This window comes from Rattus norvegicus, chromosome 7 (assembly GCF_036323735.1).
Source record: "Rattus norvegicus strain BN/NHsdMcwi chromosome 7, GRCr8, whole genome shotgun sequence".
NCBI lineage: Eukaryota > Metazoa > Chordata > Mammalia > Rodentia > Muridae > Rattus > Rattus norvegicus.
In genome coordinates this window covers 26,111,989-26,137,054 of record NC_086025.1, presented here as the reverse complement: position 1 = coordinate 26,137,054, position 25,066 = coordinate 26,111,989, and the positions used below count along the sequence as shown (strand labels likewise).

The 25,066-nt window shown below is 41.3% G+C and overlaps 1 protein-coding gene across 4 annotated transcripts in view; it reads right to left on the bottom strand.

Moving 5' to 3' along the window:
- The window catches only part of Bltp3b (bridge-like lipid transfer protein family member 3B), an 80,086-nt gene that overhangs the window by 11,979 nt on the left and 43,041 nt on the right, over positions 1 to 25,066 (bottom strand). For all 4 annotated transcript variants that reach the window (XM_039079668.2, NM_001108753.1, XM_063264009.1 and 1 more), the window contains 9 exon segments: positions 20,877 to 21,047; positions 17,758 to 17,938; positions 15,285 to 15,368; positions 13,286 to 13,468; positions 12,555 to 12,673; positions 9,434 to 9,575; positions 4,450 to 4,643; positions 914 to 2,415; positions 217 to 389 (listed from right to left, as the gene is read on the bottom strand). In XM_039079668.2, the coding sequence (XP_038935596.1) occupies positions 217 to 389; positions 914 to 2,415; positions 4,450 to 4,643; positions 9,434 to 9,575; positions 12,555 to 12,673; positions 13,286 to 13,468; positions 15,285 to 15,368; positions 17,758 to 17,938; positions 20,877 to 21,047 (2,749 nt within the window).

Sequence of the window (25,066 nt, the reverse complement as noted above, 5' to 3'; positions counted from 1 at the left end):
CAAATGAACAGAAACAGACGTGAGGAGACCCGTTAGCAAAGGAACAGCCACTAGGAAGTCACAACTCGAGGACAGGGCTGGATGTACAGACCTGAGTCATTCTGTCTGTCCGTTCGATGTCATTAATAATCATCAGGTATGACCTCAAGTGCTCGTGTGGTACTTCTTGTAAGCACAGTCACATCTAGTGACAGCTCCTACAGTGTGCTGACCTACCTCTCCCCAGCAACACGTGGCTATCGCTTCCGTCACTCTCCAGCTGCTCTTCGAATCCCACGCTGTCCAGGGAGACGGTATCCAAGGAGATCTGCGAGGCGCTCCTTTTCATGTTCTTGTAGGAAACAGAGAGTGGAGCTGGGGTGGGTGGGCAATGTTCCTTAGATTTAACACTGTTAGCAAACAAAATTAGTGGAAAATTACCCCAGGTATAGAAAAGAACTTCACCTTCCACTCTCAGTAGCAGTGGGGAGAGGAAGTGCCCCTGGAACCCCAGAACTGAGGCAGAGGCAAAAGGAACACTGGAGTCCTAGCCCAGCCAGACCACAGCAAGACACAGGCCCCACAAGGAAGTACGTGCTAAAAAAATATACCAAAACATAGACATTCAAAAGCTTTCTCCAATTTTGAAAACTGACTCTTTTAATCCTAACAATGCCACATTTTGTCCTGCAGATTTCTACTCCCAAACAAAACTAACCAACACCAGGCTGAGAGAAGCCAGATGCTATGGGCTCCACTCGCTGCTCTGGAGCAAAGGGGCTGCATTAGATCCTTTCTGGATTGATTGGAGAATAAGTCAATAAATAATAGGAGACAGAAATCAGAAGAGAATCAAGCGGGGATTGGGGGAGTTAGTTCTTAAAAAAAAAAAATAACAAAACTAAAAGCAATTCTATTCCAACAGAATCATTACCTTAAAGGTGGCTGGGATTTAAGTGCTCTGGCTGTGGGGGCCTCTTCTTTACTATTCTCCAGGCTCTCGGAGAGGGAAGCTGTTTCTGGAGGGAAATCTTCAGCCTTGAAGATGGAGCGTATGGTCTCATTTCCCTTACGAGCTGCAGCATTTGAACGTGTGATCTGATTGGCATCGTTATCCAGGGAAATCGTAGCCGAGTCCTCTCTGTAGTCTGAGACACTATCTGAGTCTGTGCAAGCCACACCCTTTGTGTGACTCACCTCTGAGGCCATTTCTCCGGCGCCACTCTTGTAAACGAGCCCACTACTCTCATCCTCACTTATTTTCCCTAAGTGTTTGTCTGATAAATAGTCTAGAAAAGAAGTGCCTTTTTGCAGGTTTGTGTCACTGGCTGACTTAAAAAGCAAAGGATCCTTTAAAGGGGCGTGGCTAAGGTCAACACTCATTGACCTATTGTCTGACATATGGCTGAGAGTAGCATTTCTAATCCGATGTACACCACTACCACCTTGTTTTCTCTTTGAAGACAAAATCCCCCCATTTTCTGCTGGCAGGTAGTCAGGCAACAGCGGGCTCCCGCTCTCAGAAGCGGGAGAGCGCAGAGCGCTCGTGTGATTCACCGGATGAAGCAGCAGAGCAAGCTCCGCACTCCGAAGTAAAACGCCAACGCAGACGGAAGTTTGGGTAGCAGGGCTGCCAGTCACGGCTTCTACATCCTTCCGCAAGGTATCCGAAAGCAGAACGAGAGACTCATGTATGAAAAGCAGCAGCAGATACTGGTAGTGGTTGATCTGCATACTGACATGTTTATGAACACGGACCAGGACGTGAACATCCGCATCTGAAGACGGAGAGGAAAACCTTAGGAATGCATCCGATGGAGGTCTCTGACCACCATTTGTCAAAGACTCAGACTCTGTACTGTAATATTCCTTCAAGAGTTTCTTCCTCTTCATTCGGCCAGCAAGATCACTGGATTCACTCTGTGAGGTATTAAGGGTCACTTGATCACAGGTCTGGAACTCTTTCTGTAACTCTGCGTATCTTGTTGGCTGGCAAATCCAGACAGACAGAGGGAAAGCATCCACAAAGCTTACTGGCCGCCCCTTCCCGCTTTTCATCCCTTCATAGTCTATCCAAAACTGGGAAAAGTGCACCGCCCACACGTCGGTGGCAGCAGACGGTTTAAGAGTGTTTTTATTCAACTTGGGGATAATATTCCCTTTATAAACCTCATGCATTTTGGTATCTTGTTCGTGGGCATGTCTCTGGAAGATCGGATGTAGAAGATTAAAACTGTCACAGGATTTGGGGAATCTAGTATAAGTTTTGCTAAAAAAGTCAATATCTTTAAAGTCTTGAAACAAAGCTTCTAAATCAGAGTGCCGGCAGTTAGGACAGTGCCTCGTGTTGGTGGCTATCATTTCGGAACTCTGAATAGACACTGTGTGGGGCTGATCTCGATGGCAGCCGGGCTTCACTTCAGAAGGAATGACAAACTGGAAGGGAAAACAATTTAGTTCAATTTACAAATCCCTACATCTTGAAAACTACAGAAAACTTGATATTATTTTTATTAATTCTTTCCTTTATAAATATAAATCACAACTTTTCTTTCTGCCTTCTAATAAATTCAGCAAACGATGGCTAACAAATTAACCACTGAAGAGAAGACATATTGTGGGAGATGTCACATATATTAACAATGTTCATGATTATGTATTTTAATAATGTAATAATCAGAAAATAAAAATACAGGTGTGGGGGCTGGAGAGATGGGGCAGTGGTCAAGAGCACTGACTGCTTTTCAATCCCAGCAACCACATGGTGGCTCACAACCATCTGTAATGAGATCTGATGCCCTCTTCTGGTGTGTCTGAAGACAGCAACAGTGTACTCATACACATACAATAGATAAATAATTCTTTAAAAACAGTACAGGTGGGCTGGAGAGATGGCTCAGTGGTTAAGAGCACCCGACTGCTCTTCCAGAGGTCATGAGTTCAATTCCCAGCAACCACATGGTGGCTCACAACCATCTGTAATGGGATCTGATGCCCCCTTCTGGCGTATCTGAAGACAGCTACAGTGTACTTATATATATAATAAATAAAATAAATCTTAAAAAAAAAAAAAACAAAAAAAAAAAAACAAAAAAAACAGTACAGGTATGGAGGAGGAAGTGATGCAAATGCATGCTATGATATACAAGGCCTTAGGTGTGCCGTCCGGCACCACAGTACATAAATGAATAAAAGATAAGTAAATAGGTGCACTTTCAAAACTTACTGAATGAGTGCACAGAAGAAACGCACTGAGTGTGAAAAGGTGAGATTAGCTATTTCTGTTAGGCATTTTTAAGTCCAAGTGTTGCAGGAGACACCTGAAAGAATGACAGCAGCAACTGCACAGGCAGACATCACCTGACTCGGTGCTCTGGGCTGTGCGTGCACACAGGTGTAACGGCAGCGCTCTGGAGAATAGACAGGGGTCTTGAGATAGCGAGACTAAGCTGATAGGTCACTCACTGGCCTGATTCTCAAGGCTGGACGGAATCTAGTCTGTGAGTGTTCCTGCAGACTCCAAGGGTACTGAGTACTGAGTACTGCTCATGCCCAGGGAACAGAACAATCACTGTTGTGCTCTGTCTCAAACACTGTTCTAGAACATGTATGTCCCTTTGTGCTAAGTTAAGAAGATTCTTCTTATGCTAGGAAATGTGGAATATATTATCTGCACAATGTCTTAAAAGAGGCTGCAGTATATAATCCATCAACAATGGACCCTGCAATAGATTTTCAGTTATGCCCACATCTTATTCTCTTTACTAAACTGTGTTATCCTTTAATCTTTTCCCTTTAAAAACCTAAGATTGCACAAAGATCACATTAGCAACGACTTACTCACAATACAAAGCAACTTTTTTGTTAACTTTGGATACTAATAATGGAATAATAATATGAACACATGCAACATCCAATTTAAAAACTGTGTTGCATACTTACTTTTTCTAGAAGGAAAAATTGTATAAACCCTATAGCAGAAACAAAAAACGAACTAACGGCTTTTAAAAACCATTTCTGTTACAGTTGTTTGTTTGGGGGTCAGAGGACAACTTGCAGAGTCGGTTTTCCTTCCATAAGTGGGACCTGGGGACTGAACTCAGGTACTCAGGCTTGGCTACAAGCACAATTTACCTGCTGCGCAATCTTACTAAAGACTTACATTTTACTGCTATCTCTTACCTTCAAACAAACCAGCCTGGTTCGTGGTCTCTGTCTCTGTCTCTGTCTCTGTCTCTGTCTGTCTGTCTGTCTGTCTTTCTCTCTCTCTCTCTCCTGTCTCTCTCTGTCTCTCTCTCTGTCTCTCTCTCTCTGTCTCTCTCTCTCTCTGTCTCTCTGTCTCTCTCTCTCTCTCTCTCTCTCTCTCTCTCACACACACACACACACACACACACACACACACACACACACACACACACACACACAGGGAAAAAGAGGCTCTGCTCCCATGACCACTTGTTTATACAATACCTTTAGCATTAAGCCATCAACTCGAATGTCAACATGCTCATCAGATTTTGAACTGTCATTCAACTTGTACACAGCCATGAACTGATTAAGACTCTGTTTTAAATCCAGTATAAACTGGTTTAACCATAGAATGCTTCTTTCATCTACAGTAAACTGTAAAGCGTTCAGCTGGCTATACAGGTTGGGAGACGGAACTGTGGAGGGAAAAGCAAGTGTTAAGCTTCATTAGTGAACAGACAGCTATGTTTCCATAGAAAAGATATTCTTAACAAGTTACATTCTTTCTTAATATCACACATAAACTAGATATGTGACTAACAGCAAATATAGACATTAAACAGCTTTCTATGCCTCACTACCTGAAAAAATATAGTTTAATGTAAACTAAATGCATAAACAGGAAGTATGTTATAGATTCACAGTGAAGGAAAGTAAGAAGGCATCACCTTCTTAAAACACAATGTCAAAATCAAGCCTGCATGGCCTATCTGTGGGCTCACGCTCTGCATCCTCTAAAGTGGTGCTGGGAAGCAAGCCCAAGAGGAGGAGCATGTGCAGCCCACTCTTGCCTTTAGCAAAGGCCCACAGCAGAGCAGTGCAGCAATAACTGAAATGTCTCAGATAACCCATTACTATACTGTTTCCTCCCGCTAAACTAATGCTGATAATTACAGGTTCTATCACTGCTGAAACCACAAGTATATTAATCATAGAAACTACAGGGTTCAGAACAGCTCCATGAGGTCTTTTATTGAGAAAGGACCCCAGCTTTCCGGTAACACTTGACACACTAAGTGAAACTTCCCACAGTCTCTGGTAACCATGGCTATTCTTTCAATGTATTGGTCCTGCCTCCTACAGAACCAACTCTTGTTTTTAATTGAATACATATAGGTTTTCTTTTCTTAAGCCCTTTTTTTCCTAGAGATGAGGTCTTCTCCACCATCCCTCTCCACCATGATGGTTCTGCACTTCCAAAGCCTAAGACCAAGGTAGGCTGAGGTTGGGCCGATACCTCTGCTACCACCCGTACGTCATCCATGTCGGGAGCTAAAGGCCCTGTGGCTGGAAGAACTTGGAAGACAGAAGGAGCAGACAGTAAGATGGCTCCCTGGGCCTTGAGGATGATGAAGACACGACACAGGTAGACTGGTAAGCTATAAGAACAGAACATATGGCCTGGAAGTAAAATGTGGGTCTTGAGAGCAGGCTCCTTCTTCAGTCTGATCAAAATTCAGTAGGAATGGAACAAGCCATTCTGGTGGGACGGTGGAGCCAGACAGCACTGTTAACAAAATGGCAAGACTGATATAGCTGGAAGTTTATATACAAGAACTAAGGCGTCACAAAGAAACCCCAAAACTTCCACAGCCACCAGGACAGGCATATAATTCATTTTAATGATCTAAACCTGTCTATGCATATAGATGTCTTGATTATTAAGTGAACATGCCAGGGCATTCATAAGGACACTGTACAGTGCTTCCCTCTGTTGCTAAGGCGCTGTAATTTGAACACTCACCTGAAGTGTGTGAAACTAAATTCAGGTTCACAGAATGAAAACATGGTAAATAATGTCAAGAGGCAAAAACTCTGAATGTTTCTCAAAAGTACAATCTCAAGAAGGAGAGACAGAAATGGTGTGCTTTCTCCACCCTGGAGCCCTGGAGTGAAACTTTCTAAGGCAGCAGACACAGTGAATGCTGTCAAGCGCTACGTTAGGTCTTCAAGTGTTACGGATGCTGACCGCTAGAAGCATTAAAAATGGGTTGAAGACCGTTTTGGAGTCTGTATTAAAGTAACGAGTTTGACGTGAACAGACCATTGCTGTGGCTCATGCTTGCAATCCCAGCAGTGGGGTTAGAGCAGGAGGATCTTTTTGAGTTCAAAGGCCAGCCCGATCTACAGAGCGAGCTCCAGAACACCACGAATACATAGAGATGCTATATCCAAAAAATGGGGGAAAAAGTAAGTGAAATGAGAAAATAGGTGCATGGGGTGTATAGATATGTGATTTTGAGATTAAAGTCAGTCTTAACAATCTTATAAAAACAGAATGCATACATAGAATTTCAGATCAAGTTGGGAGAAAGAAATCCCAGCATGCAGAAAACCAGAGTATTCTACAGGAAGATCTGCGTTTGACGCTGGGTGATCGCATCCATCTCTTCACTCAATTCAAAGCAAGGAAGAGTCCCTGAAGGTCCAGCCTGTATGCTTTACGCTAAGGACACAGACATCGAAGAAATAAGGTGCATCCAATTCCATTTAACTTTCTGTACATGAGATAGATACGAAATGAAACAGGTTCATTCAAGTCTCTCAGAGGCCAGCTATGACGCTGAGGTATTTGCCTTTGGGATTAAAAGAACGCAGAGTGCACAGGAGAATGCTTCACACTCAGAATGAAGGGAATTTCCAAATAGGGACCATGCAGCAGCAGCAGCCACAGACGACTAGCCGGAGTCCCCACCCAGGCAGCACAGGGCTCCATGTGCTATTTCTAGCAGGGTCCAGATGACCATGCAGTTTGGGGACACTTATCTGCTTACTTGTTGTTCTGCTGGGAGAACTGCTTGCCTTGGGTTTGCTGGCACTGAGGACTGAAAGCAGGCATCACAGATGCCTGGCAAGCATGCCATGAAGTTATACCTCAGCCCTTAAACAGTTCAAACCAGCTCCTGGGAACCTCTGCTGGGCTTATAAAGTTAAGGGATCCAAATCAAATATGACAAAGAGGGACACTGTTAAAAACAAGATCAAGAGTACTATTCTTATTTCTATGAGCTAAATCATACAGTCATGCCTCCAAAGTGCTTCTGCTGAATTTTTAAATTCAGCACCTCAGAATGTGACTACTTGGAGACAGAGCTCTTGAAGAAATGAAGGCACAGTGAGTCCCTGTGAGTGGGCCATATCCAGTGTGGCTGATGCACAGCGGTGCACACTTTAATCTCAGCATTAGGAGGCTAGCCTGGTTGGTAGAGCAGGCCGGTCAGTCAGAGGCACACAGAAAGACAGTCTCAACTTCTTGCTTTTGTTTTTGTTTTTAGTTTTAAAGGAATCATGAAACCTAAAAACTATTCTTAAACTCCAAAGAAAAGTACTTGGAGAATGAAATATTTTAGTTAGGTACACCACACTGAGGGATTTCAGCAAGATAAGACAGTGACAAGCACATGGCCGCCATGGATGCCCTGGGGAGCGGCAGACGCTGGGGAGGCAGCAATGGCCACACCAGGCCTGTGCTTCAGGTGCTCTTCCATTACATAAGAGACCCTGGGAATACACTTCAACCTACGCTAACCCTGCCTGCTTAGTTACAGGAGGAGCTGAGAGGAGCAACTCATAAGCACACACACAAGAATGGTACAAAGTGGGGTTGGGGATTTGGCTCAGTGGTAGAGCGCTTGCCTAGCAAGCACAAGGCCCTGGGTTCGGTCCCCAGCTCCGAAAAAAAGAAAAAAGAAAAAAAAAATGGTAGAAAGCAAGAAAACGAAGGATTAGATGTCATCATTTGATGCAAATAATAGTGTGATAAAATACGTTTCTCTACAGTGTTTCTAAAATGCCTTATTTTATAACAAAAACAAAACTTATTTCAGGAGCATCAAAAATTCCTGCTGAAACTAAAAGACTACACTAATGTGTCAACACTGCGCTGGGGAGATGAGTCAGCTGCTGTTAAAGAGGACCTGGGTTTGATTCCCAGTCCATGTGGTAGTTCACGACCATCTGTAACTCCAGTCCCAGGGGATCTGACACCCTCTTCTAGCTTCATTGCACACTATATGCAAGTGCTGTACAGACATACATGCAGGCAAAACATTCATGTACATAAATTTATTATTTTTAAATAAATAAATCAGCATTAAAGAAAATAGGCAAAGTCTTCGAAGCATAAAGACTTGAGTTCTTAGAACCCTGTAACAAAAGCTAGGTATGCCCAGCTGTAGTCCCAGGAGAGGGAGGTAGACAGAGAAAGGCTCCCTGGGACAGGACAGCCAGCTAGCCTGCCTAACATACTTGGCAAGCTAGAGACCAATGAGACATCTTACCTCAAAAAAACAAACTGGGTCAAGCACGGTGACACATGCCCTTAGTCAAAGCATTCAGGAGGCAGAGAAAGTAGATCTCTGAGTTCAAGGCCAGCCTGGTCTACACAGAAAATGTCAGGGTAGATTGGTCTACAAAGCAAGAGTACCAGAAGAGTCAGGACTACATAGTAAGACCCTGTCTAAAAAGGCCAAAGTAAAAGCAAAACAGACAAACAAAAAAAGAATCAAAGTAAACAGTGAATAAAGAATGACACCTAAAGTTGGTCTCTGACCTCCTTGCACACAAAAATTAATATACCTGCATGCACTCATGCATGCAAGCACGAGTGTGCACACACATGCACACACATGCATGCACAAGTGCATGTGAAGATTACAGTAAAAAGGAAGATTTTTAATTTGAAAAACTCAGATAAAATGAAACAAAACATACTTTTAATATTCAAATAAACAAATGTACAATCATTTTAATTTTAGAAAGCCAAAATAGCTTACAAGAGCCAAGAAAAATTCTTTATACCTATAAAAAAACTTCAATTATTCCTTTTTTAATAAAATGGGTTTTTATGCATCTGACTTTGTCAGTGGAATTTTATAAATGGAAATGACCATTGTCTACAATAACATTCATTCACACTTCATTTAACAAAAAGCTAATAAGCACAAAAAAGCAGGGTAAAAGCACAAACTGCAAATATAAAATCAATCATAAATGCCACAAGATTCCTGCCAAAGACACCACAGTGGAAGAAAAAAGGACATACAAACGACAACGTGCAGACATGTAAGGTACAAAGGTGTACATATGAAAAGGGTGTCCGAAACACAGTGTGATTAGAGCAAATTTCCTGCATAACTTAATAAGACCGAAAATATTCATAAAAAATCCAATAATGAACAAACAGTAACAAAGTAAACTCTCTTACTTGGAAAATCCTTCCCATCTGGGTAGTAGTACTCTGTGAATTCTATATAGATAGCTGACATTTCTTGTGGAAGATACAGAGATTTTTTATTGCAGGAAATCATACTTTTAGGGGAAGAACGACACTGCTCTGCTGTCGAGACCTGAGAAAACAAGTTTGCTTAAATACCAGGAAAATAAAACTTTCCAAAGAATTTCTACAACCTACATACCTATCACTTTCAAGCCTCACGTCTGGGCCGGCAAGACGGCTCTGTGGGGAAAAGGACTTGCTGCCAAGCCTGATGGCCTGAGGTCAGCCCTGAAAGCCACATGGTGAATGGTGAGAACTACCCCCAAGCTGTCGGATGACCTCTACGTATATGCTGTGCTGTGTGCAGGAGTGTGCGTGTCAGTGACACACTAAATATACAAGTAAATGTACAAAAGTGAAATACCCACGAGCCATTCAGAAAACTCTATAACCAAACGGATCTTTACCAATTAAAAACTCTACTTTGTATACTATTGTCAATAAACTATTCTGAATCTTTAAAATGACAAGGAAATAGTAATAAATATCTATTATTGGTTAATATAAATAAATAAGTGGCAGATTGAGGACATAGACTGAAATCAAGGTCAGATGGCTTCTCAGTATGTTCTTTGAAATGCTTCATATACTCTCATTAATATGAAAGAGAGTTTTAGAGTTTGTGATACAGAAAAGAACTATGCAGATAGACAGTGGTGTTAGTCACACATTGTGAATGCATTTAATGTCAACGAATAGTAATTTTAAAATAATTATAACAGTATAATATAAATAGTTCACTCAAGTCATTTGATTCTTAATTATTTTCCAAGAGAACTATTATTTTTAAGGTCCTGGTTATACATAAATACATACACACACACACTACTATGTTTGCCAAATGACTCATTTGTAATTACATCAAAATAATGTATACACACTAGGCTAGGTTGTAACTCAGCTGGCAGAGTGCTCACTTAACATATATAGACCCCTGAGTTCAATCTCCAGCTGGTTAGTGCACAACCCAGGAATGGTGGCACAAGCCTGCAATTCCAGGACTTTGAAGGTGGAGTCAAGAGAAAAGTAAGTTCAAGGTCAACCTTAGCTACAAGTCTGGCACATCTGAGAGCCACTATAGCAAAAAAAAAAAAAAAAAGCTCTAGTTCTCAATCAGGGAAGCTTTATCAATTCACTTATAGAGGCTACATTAATCGGGTTGGAAATTGTTTTAACAGTTTCATTTGTTCAACAAATACATATGTTCCTTTTCTATTTATCATATATTATTATAATTAAATTGTATTATTATTATCATTAAATTGTGTGTGTGTGTGTGTGTGTGTGTGTGTGTGTGTGTGTGTGTGTGTGTATAACTGTGCATGACATGGTATACATGTGGCAGACATGTAGAGGACACTTTAAGGAGTCAGTTCTCTCATTCTGTCATGTGGATCCCGTGGATCAAACCAAGGCTTGGAACAGACACTTTTCCTGCTAAGCCCCTTGAGAGCTCCACATGTATCTATTTCTTATATGAAGCATTAGTAGAGTACATTTTCTTTTGACAATGTTTCTTTTTTAAATAATCAAACTTTCTCGTTACTTATACAAATAGATTTAAGATAATTTACATTGTATAATTTAAAACCCTTCTGCATATTAAAGAAACAAACTCTTCTCAATATTGTCAACTTAATAAACATAAGCATATTTTTAATTGTTAAAGTTATTAAAATTATGATGAAAACATCAGTACTTTCTGTCACTTTTCACTTTTGTGTTTTTAAAATGTTTCTGGACACAGAGTTTCTTCACTACACTATGAACAATTTGAGATGATGAGTAATTTCCCTATGGTTTTATTTAAATGTTAAAATGTAAAGTCTACTTTAAAGCTAGGTATGTGGTACATGCCCATACCCCAAGCACGCAGGAGCTAGAGGCAAGGGTAAACACAGCTCAAGGCCAGCCTCAGCTACATAGGGCACTTAGGCTAGCTTATGCTACATGAGTGTCTATCATAAAGAAAAATAAAGAAACCAACAAGTAAATGAGCTACATTATATAAGGAGTTTGTAAAGAAAGCTACTGCACAATAAGAAAATAGTCAGGGCTCTATATATACTTAAATGACACTTTTCAGCAAGACTTACCACAATAAATGATAACGCAGTGGAAATGATTATATAAATCTAAATGTTTTATTTTTAAAGATAGGTCACATATAACTTACTGCTCTTGAAGATGGAGCTATTAGGCTATGTTGTATATTACAGTAATGACTGAGTAAAGGATGATTATAGTATGACTGAGTAAAATAGACATGAGGCAGAGTTCCTCCCAAAGGAGTAAATTCACAGCAGTTAATCTGGAAGAAGGATTGAGTATAGCAAAAAAGGTGATTTAGGTTCTTCCACTCAGACCACTGTGCTGTAAGAAATTGGTTCTCCAAGTGGTCTGGGTTTTGGTCTTGCTCCCTAAAGATAATCAGAACCCATAATTTCCTAGTCAACTGATAAAGTTATAAAAACCAGAAGGCTGTGTGGGTAGGGCTGGTCATAGCGGATAGTCCTCTTAGTGGTCCGAGGTCAGGGAAAATGCTGGGTCATCTGCCATCAGTCTACTCCAGGATGGTTCAACCACAAAGGCAATACTCCAAGTACACAGCATAGCGAGGAACCCAAGGCCTTCTGAATGCTAAGGAAGCTCTCTCTACCACTGTGCTACAGTTTGAATTTTACATCTAGAAGGTTTCCAGACTGTACCCTATGCACTGTTTCTATGGCAGGTTCTACTTTGTATCCTTTTTCTTTATAATCAAAATGAATATAACAGATTTCAGTGAGACCTGAGGCTTTTAAAGGTAGCACTAAGCTGAGTATAATTTAGGTAACCCCAAAACTTGTAACTGGTGGAAGAAGCCTCAGCAATGACAGTCTCAGCACCTCTCCCTGGACTTCAGCTTGTGTCATTCAAGATAAACATCAGCAAACTGGCATTTTCCATCCTATACAATTAGATTTCATAAACGTAGTCTAGACTTTCAAAGTTAAATGATGGTATTAATTAACGGGTTGCTTATGCAACAAAAAGGTTTAATACATACCTGATATATATTGAAATCTGCAAGCCTAACAACTACAGAACTAGACATGAGCTTAGCTTTGGATGGTTGAGATGACACTGAAGGTGTTCTGGGAGTCCCTTTCAGAGTTGAGTCTTTCTCTGTGAGAAACAAAAACTCCTTCCAGTTTATCATGAAATTACTTTTCATAGGTAACCTACTGTAGAGAAAGCTACGAGAAACAGATAAATGCTAAATTTCTCAAACAAGGTAATATAGATGGATACAAGAATGCAGGCTTTTATAATGATCATTTTTAAAACAAGAGTCATATTTTTAATTATATTTTAAGCCACGCTCTCAGAATGTAAAGGTGAAAAATTAACAAGCCACTTAAGAATATAAATATTACAAGATACTCCTGCTGTTGGTTATATTAAATCTTAAGAGTAGAGATCTGACTTAAAAGCCCATAGTTCTCTTACAGAGGACCCGAGGGTGGCTGCCAGCACCCATCCTGGCAGCTCACAACTTCCTGCAACTTCAATCCCAGGGGACCCATTCCCCCTTTGACTCCACAGGCATTGCACTCCTGTGTATAAATCCATACATAAAGTACACACATGCACATTATTAAAAATAAAATCATTTAAATGTGTTTCAGCCTATACAACTGTTAAATTTTTAAAATAATGCTTAGAAATATTTATAAAAATATATCCTCATCCTCCCTCCCCACCCACGTGAGTATCGGGATGTCAGTGGTAAAATACCTGTTTGTGTGTGCTGGGGAGAGGCGTGTGTCGGGGATTTAGGAGGTGAACCTAAATTATGGTCCTTCATCGCCTGCGTAAGCATTTCAACGTTGCATTCGAACTCATGCAGCAACTCGTTGGCCCATCCGATTTTTGTTTTAGTTGCATCACTAAAATACATCCAGTGACTGCAGCTATCTCCTGCAAAGCAGACACGAGGAGCTTTACAGTGTGCACGACCCGTACTCTGTCACAGCAGCGCTTTTGACAGAACAGTCGCTGTTCTCAAGACACTCAGCTTTCTCTTCTTAGAGACAGGGTCTTGATTACAGGAGGGCTCACCATACCCAGCTTAAGTCATATATATATGGTGTAAATATATATAAGATAAGCATGTAAATATGATATATTTACACAATATATATGTTTAACTTCTCTAGCAAGACAGAAAGAGTATCAAAAGCAAATAGTCGAGAGCCCACAGTTGGTGATGCAATGCTCAATTCAAAGCTAAAGGATTGGACAATTTTCATTAGATGCTCAATTAACTGTCAACCATCTACTATACACAATCTTAGAAAAATATCAAGGAAAAAGACCTTTCAAAAACTTATAAAGTGACTAACCATAATCTAGTACATGAAACTGATAAGCTAATGGTTATCAAAACATTTAAGGAAACAATAAAACTTCACAATACAATTACCAATCATAAATAGTTACACATTTTGAGAAGACAAAACAAAATCAAGATTAAGTTTCTCTATAACAACTTAGAAAAGTTTTATACAAAAGTTAAGAAAATAAAATCTGCTCTATGATTAGAACCCTCTAAAACAAAAATGATCTCCATAGTGAGAAGGCTTTTCTCTTCCATTGAGATAATCCTTCCTATGTGACTGAGACTTCATAGATGCTATCCTCCTGCCTCGTCACAGTGCTGGAACTATATAGGCAAGTACAAGGCTCCCAGGCCTATGACAGCACAGCGTTCAGCTGCCAGGTTCTGATAATCTTACCAATCAGGACAGGACCCAAAACACAGTCCATCACAAGAAACCAAGACAAACAGCAGAGTTTCTAAATCTGTCCCTGCTGACATAGAAATGACAGGCACCGACAAGGAAAGCCTGGACACAACACTGTGACTGCTCTACAAAGCCCTGTAATGCTTTGGGGTTTTTTATTTGTGTAAATTACAAAACAAAAAGTAACATACTATCAAAATTCAAAAGATCGGTGAGATGGTCAAATTACTTAATTTGGAAATAAATCATCCTATTTTAATAGTTTGTGATATCTGGGGAGGAAAATATATAAATACTTGATGATTAAAGAGTCTATTAAAATCTCACTGATGAATTTAGAAAATATTAGAAAAGTAGAAAAAAGTTCCAATATCATTTAAAAATTCAAACTATTGACTAATGATTTAATTTGTCACAAATGACAAAATAATACAAATGCATGTTGCTATATTCTAAATTTTTATAAGCTTTAAAAGATGTATTTGTGATGGGTGTTTCAGCAGATGACTTTAATCCCAGCACTCAGGAGACAGAGGCAGGCAGATCTCTGAGTTCAAAGACAGCCTAGTCTACGGAACTAGTTCCAAGACAGCCAAGACAACAGAGAAACCTTGTCTCAAAACAAAACAAAAATGTATTTATTATTTATCTAGATAATTTTAATTATCCCCCCTAACTTGTGTGTGTATGTGTGTGTGTGTGATACTCTGGATCAAACCCATAGCTGCAAACACGCTATTCAAGCTCTCAACCATTTAGTGTACCTTAGCCCAAACTGGTGGGTTTCTGACAACTGCAGTTTCTAATAATCTACACCTCAATATAATTCCACAGCAATTCTAGACTCTTGGTAAAATGCTGCCAGAAGAAAAATAATAGCAATATCTTGATCTCTTTTCTTCTTAGTAAGTTAAAACATACAATTAAATTTGAAAATATGTCCTTTTAAAAGCGAGATTTGCATATTTTAGATAAATTAGTATACACACCTGCTTTATGATAAGGATAATAATCTACGGTCAGCTGTGTGAAAGAGAGTTGCATAGCCCCTCCACTAATACGTCTGCTCGACTCTGGGAAGAGAAAAAGAATGGAGGGAGGGAGGGAGCGAGGGAGGGAGGGAGCGAGGGAGGGAGGGAGGGAGGGGAGAGAAACTCTAAACAAGTATTAGAAACAGTGAATTCGCCATTAAAAAAAGCTTCACAAAAATCAGAGTCCAAGTAGCACTAGCAAGTGTACACAGCCGATGTCATGTTCGCCCAGTTCCCATCCATTGGTATTACTCAGCAGAGCCCACGTCCTCCCTCACGTGGCCCTCTGAAGCAGTCGGTGAGGGGCTCCGCAGGGAAGACCACTTGGCCTGCAGCCTGACACCCTGAGCTCAATCCCGACCCACCTCAGGCCGGAAGGACTCCCAGAGGCTGCCCTCTCACCTCCACTCGTTCAGAGTTGTTTCAGAACTCAGAGTCCTTTCTGTTTGGGTCTTGAAAGTGTACACTGGTTATGAGCAGTTTCTGAGGGAGTGCGCAGTAATAAAAACAGTATTTTGCACCAAAGCCTGCCAAACAGGCAAAATCAGTGCAGTAATGAATACGTCTTGGTTAGCTTGTACCACAGATGAGTCTTCTGCAAACTGATGAGTGTTTCAGAGGATTTAGAATTTCACAAGAGCAGAAGTAACTGCTTAACCTGGACAGTGTGGGAGACGTCACCAGTGGACTTCAGAGGGAGTAGCTAACAAGAGGAATGGTGGAGGGGCCTAGGAATTACTGAGCAAAAAAGCTTGGCTTTGACATTGCACTTTGCTACTGTGCTTTAAAGGTTTTTGGTTTTTCCGTTTCGATCACTATAGCAGAAAATGACAACCATAAACCAAACGACACAAAGTAGACAAAGAAAATGGCCACAAATTCCTTTACAAACCCCAATCTTCTCTTTGCCCTCCACCCCCACCATGCTTCAGCAGTACTGGGGACCAACTGAGCCAAGGGCCTCTCCCGTGCATGCAAGTGCTCGACCACTGAGACACATATCCCTAGACTAAAGAAATAACCATGAAAAACAAGGTCTGACTAACTTGCCGTACACTTACTTTGAGTTCACTATGAAGACCATGAAGGACTTGAATTTGTGATCCTCCTGCCTCAAGCTCCCAGCAGCTGTGAGTATAAGTCTATGCCACTAGGCTAGGCCCCCTCCCCTTTTACCTGTCAGCCCATTCCTCCTGCTCTGTCTAATAACTACAATAATTTCTAAGTACACAGGCCTTAATACTTTTTTAGCTTTAAAACCAGTAAAATCCAAAAGATGTTCTGATATAGGCCTGAAGAACCCAGGTCAAAACCTCAATTTTAGAGATCTCCAGCTTGGTTCTAAACCCTGTCCCTGAGTCAAGCCTGCCTACTGAACTCTCCCAGCACCAGTGGGCCACTGACACTGTGACAGACAAACTGACAGACAAATAGGAACATCAAGCACTGAAAGTGTCGAACCTGGATTTTCTAAATGACCAAGAGCAACTTTCCGCCTGCCCTGTTACCTGTTTAGTAAGGATAAAAACAAGGGACACGGGCTGCTGGGAATCTGCTTCCTTATGAAATGCTGAGAAGGCAGGGCGGCGACACAAGGTTAAGCACAAGACACAGTTGTCTTCATGTGTATAAAGAACATGGGTTCAGGGCTGGAGAGTGGCTCAGAGAGGAAGAGCACTCATTGCTCTTCCTGGTAGGATGGATTCCCAGTACCCACACATCAGCTCACAACCATCCATAACTCAGTTCCATGGGACCTGACATTACCTTCTGGCTTCCAGCGGGACCAAGCGCACAGCAGTGCACAGACACACTTGCAGGCAAAATCCCTCCAGAAGTCAGCTTCATGAGCACTGAGTTAATCACGTGGCTTAAGGCAGTAACAGGAAGTATAGGATAACACTTATAGATAATCTCAGAAGACTCTGCAGAATGCCAGGTAGTAAGTCTGTTGTTTCCAGACAGGCTTTCATTATGTAGCTCTAGTAGGCTAGCCTGGGATCCAGACATCTGCCGCTCCAGTGCAGGGAAGAAAAGTGTGTGCACCACACTGGCCAGTCTTAGTTTTTTAAACCTAATTTTATTGTTAGCGTTGATAGCCAACAATTAATTAACATTAAATATTAGGGCTGGAGAGATGGCTCAGCAGTTAAGAGCACTGACTGCTCTTCCAAAGGTCCTGAGTTCAAATCCCAGCAACCACATGGGATGTGATGCCCTCTTCTGGGGTGTCTGAAGACAGCTACAGTGTACTCCCATACATTAAATAATTAAGTCTTAAAAAAAGATTAAGTATTCACTATTAAAGCCAAATAAAATTTTATATCAATAAAATATTTCAAATAATGCTTCATATCCTACAATATATACTCCATATAATAAGCAATAGTTAGCGATTTATACAAAAGCCAAGAGTCTGTTGTAAGATTACCTTTTTCTTTTGCATGGATATCATCACAGATATGTAGATCTAGATGGGAAATCACTAGATGATGGGAGGTTTCCTTCACATCAAAGTCATTGAACAATTTCACAATTGCATCGCCGAGGTCAGGAGCATTGGCGGCCTGCGGGGTCTTGACGTGCTGTGCAGATGAAGTGATTGTAGAGCTCTAAAGAGTCCAAACCAGACTATCACTGCCCACGCACTCCTCAGAGTGTCACATACAAGCAAACCCGAATGCTTCCAGCAATAAACTCATGCAAAGTAAGCATGACACCGTGCATTTTCTATCAGTAACTCAGCAGCCTTAAAATACCTTCTGAATTATGTAAAAATAAATTTAGATGAACACAATGACTATACGCCCAATAAATTTCAGTACAAATCTATACACACTTACATTCCTAGCTTTCTGTGCCTGTACCTCTTCAAAGCTGCTTCCTCCCCGGTATTTCTTTTTATGGTGACAAAACAAGACCTTATCATTCTAGAGTCCTCGTTCCTTACTGTAACCTTTGGAAGACCTCAGCATTGCTTTCCAATCGGCTTGATACTGCTTTCAAGCTGTTTTCAAAAGTCCATGTGTGCACCTCCTCTGGACTGGCCCTGTCCTCTTGCTCTCTTAAGCTCAACTTCTACAATGCAGTCATAAGTCTGACTGGACCTCCACATAAAAACTCCTATTAGCACCTAGATGCCACAGAAAAGTGTACAAAGTCCTTCTTATCTGTCCACTCTACTTGTTCTACTTGCCGCAGTCCTGTAGACTGTTTCTCAGTTGAAAATTAGGCTGCCAGGACAAGTCATGGTAGCACATGCTTTCCAGTATTTAGAAGGCAGAGGCAGGTGGAGCTCTATAAGTTCAAGGCCAAACTGGCCTCCAAGCCAGCCAAGGCTAGTGAGATCTTACCTCACAAAATCAAAACAATAAAAAGTAAAAATAAATAAGTCCGCTCCCCCAGAAAACTCAGAAAGTGCCATGTAGATAATATTTCAAAACTGGCAGAGGCGGGCAAGACTCACCATTTTTGTTGGTACTCACTTGGTTACATGGCTACAAGTTCTGCAAAGATTTGTTCATACCAATGGGTAGAATGGAATGAGAGGAATTTGTTTATAAACTCCAAGTTACATGCTAGGGTTCATAATGTGCTCGCCATATGCTATTACTTCCAGTAACCCAGATCTTTTAGTGCCTCCTAAGATAGATTAGCTCCTCCTCCAAATGGATTCAAAACAAAGTAATGGAAGTCATTTGTCATTAGTCAAAACATGTATCCATTTTTTGTTAGCAAGTAGCTCAGATTTCCTGTCTTGCTCCCAGAAGTACTTGTTCTTCCTGAGCAAGTCCATCACGGACTGAAGATTTGTGGGGGGCGCCTTTCACTTCTTAGGGTCATTGTGATCGTGGCATGGGAGAAAACTCAGGTAACATCTAAAGCATGCATATGCTCAGGCTGTCAGGAGAAGTAAAGAGTACATAAAGTGTGGAACGCAACCTCAACCTCTTAAATGCAAGCCTCAGACACAGAGTGGGATGTACGCGTGCTGTGCAGGCCTCTGCACACTGGCTCAGGGGCCTCGTTCCTCATCTTCCCCAGGAAGGCTGGGACGAGGGATGGTTACATCTGGTCTCATGTGGGTGCTGGGGATCCACACTCGGATCCTAACGATGGCTCGGCAAGCACGTTTCCCACTGAGCCATCTGTCTAGCTTGGTTCTTCACTTCTTAAGGACAAGTCTTACGGCGACCCTTATAAAACATCTCCAGCTCTACAGCTCAGACATAACTCTGCTCCTTTCCTGTCTCCATCTTGCCCTCGTCTGCTTCTTCCCTCTGAGGCTCAAGTGGAACTGCAGGGTTTACTTTACACTCTCTATCACTCTGAGGTCCGGTAAGTCGGTATCACATGGTAGGCAGATGACAGTGCCAGTCTGAACAGCACTCAAAGTCTACAGTGTGGCCATTTCATGTACTAAGCTCCATCACCCATGAGCCTGACGGCTGAGAGGTATCACTACATTAAAAACACTAACAGCAATGTGATTTTATAATAGCTCATACAGATTTTACAAGTTATGAATTTTTTTCTACTTTTAATAATCAAAGATACTACATACTAGAATTTTCCACATCCCTTCTACAAAGATGCTTATGTATTAGATTATGTATCAGATTTTAATACTGGGAAAACTGAAAAATTTGTTTTCTTCAGATAAACTGATGTTTCTTGTTCCCTCCCTCACCCACCACTGGCCATCAGAAAATCCTAACATGTTTTCCTTTCAACGTCAGTGTCTCCAGACAGCTGTCTATGCTGCTAGCCTTTAGTGCCTTCTCTGCATTGCCCAGGGTTTTTTGGGTTTTTTAAAATATTGATTGATTGATTTCTTAATTGACTGATTGATTACAAGCACACTGTAGCTGTCTTCAGACACACCAGAAGAAGGCATCAGGTCCCATTACAGGTGATTGTGAGCCACAATGTAGTTGCTGGGATTTGAACTCAGGACCTCTGGAAGAGCAGTCAGTGCTCTTAACCCCTGAGCCATTTCTCCAGCACCCAGGGTTGATTTCTAGTTCCCTTGATTTTTTTTTTTTTAATTTCATAAAAAGCACTATTGGGCTAGAAGATGGTTTAGTGCATAAAAGCAGTTACTGTACAAGCACAGAGACTGGAGTTCAAGTCCCCAGCACTCATGTAGACAGTGGGGTGCTGCCAACTCTAACCCCAGTACTGTGAGACGTGGAGCTGGAATCAGTGCAGCTGGTTGCCATTCCATCAGCAAGCTCAGGGAGAGAGTCTGTCTCAGGCAAACAGGTACGGCTTGATGAAGCAGTGACTCCTCTACCCTCCATGCATGGTGCCATCAAATACTTCTATGCTGTCCATAATTCTATCCTCTATACAAAGAGCCCCAAACAAAATAGGCGGTCGACACACAGTAATGTCATATCGAACATTATCCTGATGTTTACTTAGATAAAGAAGGTGGTTAATTTCAATGTCATGATATCATAAAAAGATATCATAAAAAGGAAATAGCAGCTCACCAGCCTAACTGTTAAAGGAGTCACATGTCTCCAGTCTGTGACTCTAGCATACCTGAGCAGGTTCAGGAGCCATGCTCTTCCTCTGTTCTGTTGATTTTTCTATGGCCTCACTAAGAGACTTTGCATACTGCACCATCGCCTTCAACTGGGAATCCGTTAAAACCCATAACAAGTCATCCAGGATTAGAACTAGCTTTGTTGCAATGACATTGCAGTCTTTTAACTGTAAGAAAAATTATTTAGAAAATTAATCCAAGTAGAACTTATAACACATATTTTGCATAAAGTTTTTTAGTTGGATTAAATGTGAATTTGGATGCTGCCTTCATTTAATGAGTATTTAAGCCATCAAGGTAGCTCAGCAGACAAAAATCACCAAGCCCGATGACCTGAGACCAATCCTTAGGACCCACACAGCTGAAAGACCCAACACCCCCAAATCATACTCTGACCTCCACACACAGCATGGCATGGGTATCACACTTCCCACAAGATGAATGATAAACAAGAATGAAAATATAACAAATATTTATTAAGTTCTTACAAAATGGAATATTTCTCAAAGCTAGAAATCATGCAACAAAAAAGACTGACAAGTTTCTGACATAGAGATTATATAACATGTAATTTCTACGTGCAGCACCACAAATCATAATCGCTTCCATTAACTGAACTCATCCTACCTGAGAAGACAAATTAACAATCTATCAAATACCTAATGGCCAACCTGCCCACACTTCCCATTTCAGGGATCTATCTCTGTTCAATCCACAGACAACCCCCTCAGTGGAGCTTACCAGGTACTGATGTTACTGGGCAGTGACCCAGAGCACAGCGCACACTGCAGGGCCTTTAAATGGGCTTCTTTCTAAAAGAACCATCTCCTCCTTTAGTCTCACCAGCAGCCCCAGTGGACTCTCAAACTCGACTCCTCGTACTGCGGATTTCTTATCTAAGTTACCAGCCGCAGGATGTCATACAGGTGAAGGCAGGTACAAGAAAGAATGAGGCACCCAAAAGTTCCACCAGAGAACTACTTAACCTGATAAACCACTTCAGCAAAGTGTCAGGGTATAAAATTAACTCAAACAAATCAGTAGCCTTCCTCTACTATGTTAAGGAAATGACACCCTTCACAATAGTCCCAAATAATATAAAATACCTCGGTGTGATTTTTACCGAGCAAGTGAAAGATCTGTATGACAAGAACTTCAAGTCTCTGAAGAAAGAAACTGAGGAAGATCTCAGAAGATGGAAAGATCTCCCATGCTCATGGATTAGCAGGATTAATATAGTAAAGATGGCCACTTTGCCAAAAGCAATCTACAGATTCAATGCAGTCCCCGTCAAAATTCCTACTCAATTCTTTATAAAGATAGAAAGAGCAATTTGCAAATTCATTTGGAATAACAAAAAACCCAGGATAGCCAAAACTATACTCAACAATAAAAGAACTTCTGGGGGAATCACCATCCCTGACCTCAAGCAGTATTACAGAGCAATAGTGATAAAAACTGCATGGTATTGGTACAGAGACAGGTAGATCAGTGGAACCGAATTGAAGACCCAGAAATGAACCCACACATCTATAGCCACTTGATCTTTGACAAAGGAGCTAAAACCATCCAATGGAAGAAAGATAGCATTTTCAACAAATGGTGCTGGTTCAAGTGGAGGTCAGCATGTAAAAGAATGCAGATCGATCCATGCTTATCACCCTGTACAAAGCTTAAGTCCAAGTGGATCAAGGACCTCCACATCAAACCAGATACACTCATACTAATAGAAGAAAAAGTGGGGAAGAGTCTCGAACACATGGGCACTGGGGAAAATTTCCTGAACAAAACACCAATGGCTTATGCTCTAAGATCAAGAATCGACAAATGGGACCTCAGAAAACTGCAAAGCTTTTGTAAAGCAAAAGACACAGTCATTAGGACAAAATGGCAACCAACAGATGGGGAAAAGATCTTTACCAATCCAAATCTGATAGAGGGATAATATCCAAAATATACCAAGAGCTCAAGAAGTTAAGACTCCAGAGAGCCAAATAACCCTATTTTAAAAAATGGGGTACAGAGTTAAACAAAACATTCTCAGCTAAGGATTATCGAATGGCCAAAAAGCACCTAAAGAAATGTTCAACATCTTTAGTCATCAGGGAAATGCAAATCAAAACAACCCTGAGATTCCACCTCACACCAGTCAGAATGGCTAAGATCAAAAACTCAGGTGACAGCAAATGCTGGTGAGGATGTGGAGAAAGAGGAACACTCCTCCATTGTTGGTGGGATTGCAGACTGGTACAACCATTCTGGAAATCAGTGTAGAGGTCCCTCAGAAAATTGGACATTGAACTACCTGAGGACCCAGCTATACCTCTCTTGGGCATATACCCAAAAGATGTCCCAACATATAAAAAAGACACATGCTCCACTATGTTCATCGCAGCCTTATTTATAATAGCCAGAAGCTGGAAAGAACCCAGATGCCCTTCAACAGAAGAATGGATACAGAAAATGTGGTACATCTACACAATGGAGTACTACTCAGCTATCAAAAACAATAACTTCATGAAAGTCATAGGCAAATGGAATGAACTAGAAAATATCATCCTGAGTGAGGTTACTCAATCACAGAAAAACACACTTGATATGCACTCACTGATAAGTGGATATTAGCCAAAAAGCTCGAATTACCCAAGATGCAATCCACAGACCTCAGGAAGCTCAAGAAGAAGGACGACCAAAATGCAGATGCTCCCACTACTTCTTAAAAGGGGAAAAAAAACAATATCCATAGGAAGGGATATGGAAGCAAAGTTTAGAGCAGCAATGGAAGGAATGGCCATTCAGAACCTGACCCATATGTGGCCCATATATATATACAGCCACCAAAACTAGATAAGATTGATGAAGTTAGAAAATGCATGCTGAAAGGGACAGGATATAGATCTCTCCTGAGAGACACATCCAGAGCATGTCCAATACAGAGGTCAATGCTAGCAGCAAACCACCTAACTGAGAATAGGACCCCTTTTGGGGGAATTAGAGGAAGGATTGAAAGAGTTGAAGGAGCTTGCAACCCCATAAAAACAACAATGCCAACCAACCAGAGCTTCCAAGGACTAAATCACTACCGAAAGACTATACCTGGACTGACCTAGGGCTCCAACTGCATATGTGGCAGAGAATAGCCTTGTTGGGGCACCAGGGGAAGGGGAAGGAAGCCCTTAGTCCTGCCAAGGTTGGACCCCCAGTGCAGCGGAATATGGGGGGAGGGGGCAATAAGGGAGATGTATAGGAGTAATACCCGTATGGGGGAGGGAATGGGGGCTTATGGACAGGAAACCGGGAAGGGGAATAACGTTTGAAATGTAAGTAAAGAAATATTATCTAATAAAAAAAATTTAAAAAAAGAGAGAATGAGGCCTGTCATTGGACGAGAAGGAAGGATGGGTGGGAGAAAAGTTTGAGGGAGGAGGAGGAGACGAGAACAGAAAGAAAGAGGAAGCTGCCGAGAGAACATGGAGGCTGACGTTAAGATTCCACTCTGTATCTTTACAGGTTGTTATGAATGTTCTTAAGGGATGGATGTGTATAGGGCTTTGTGTGTCTAAGTGGCAATTATATCTTATCAATTGGATCAGAGATTATTCTGTTGTGTGTTCTTTCCCAGGAATTTAAGTTTAAGAAAGTGTGTGACGGCTAAAGACACTAGGCCACCACGGAATTGGGATGTGTGTTTCTGGCATAGTGACAACCTGCCTTGGGAACTAGATGGGTAGAGAGATTGCAGCCAGGCTCAGGGAGAGGCCTTCAGCAGTGTGATATGGGATGGAGCAAAGCAGGAGGGAGGCTTTGCTGACTGAGATGAAGATGTCTACCAGCTATCTTGGGGCACTGCGGTGCCGGATCTAGTGGGGGTAAAGAAACAGCATTTGTTATAGTTTTACAGCAACAACTAGCAACATCTCTGTTTGTGTGAGATAGGGCCTTTCTACGTAACTGCCTTCCCAGTGGTGGGCTAAAGGGATGTGTACCACATCTGCCCTCCGGAAAAACCTTAAAAACGTACTGACCACTACAGTTTTGGCTACCAATAATAAAAACCTTTGTTGAGCAAAATTCAGAAAAAGAAATTTCTTCTTCCTCTTCTTCTTTATTTTTTTTTTCCTAGCCCCATCTGAGGACTGAAATCATGGCCTGATTGATGGTAAATAAGCATTCTACCACAAATTAA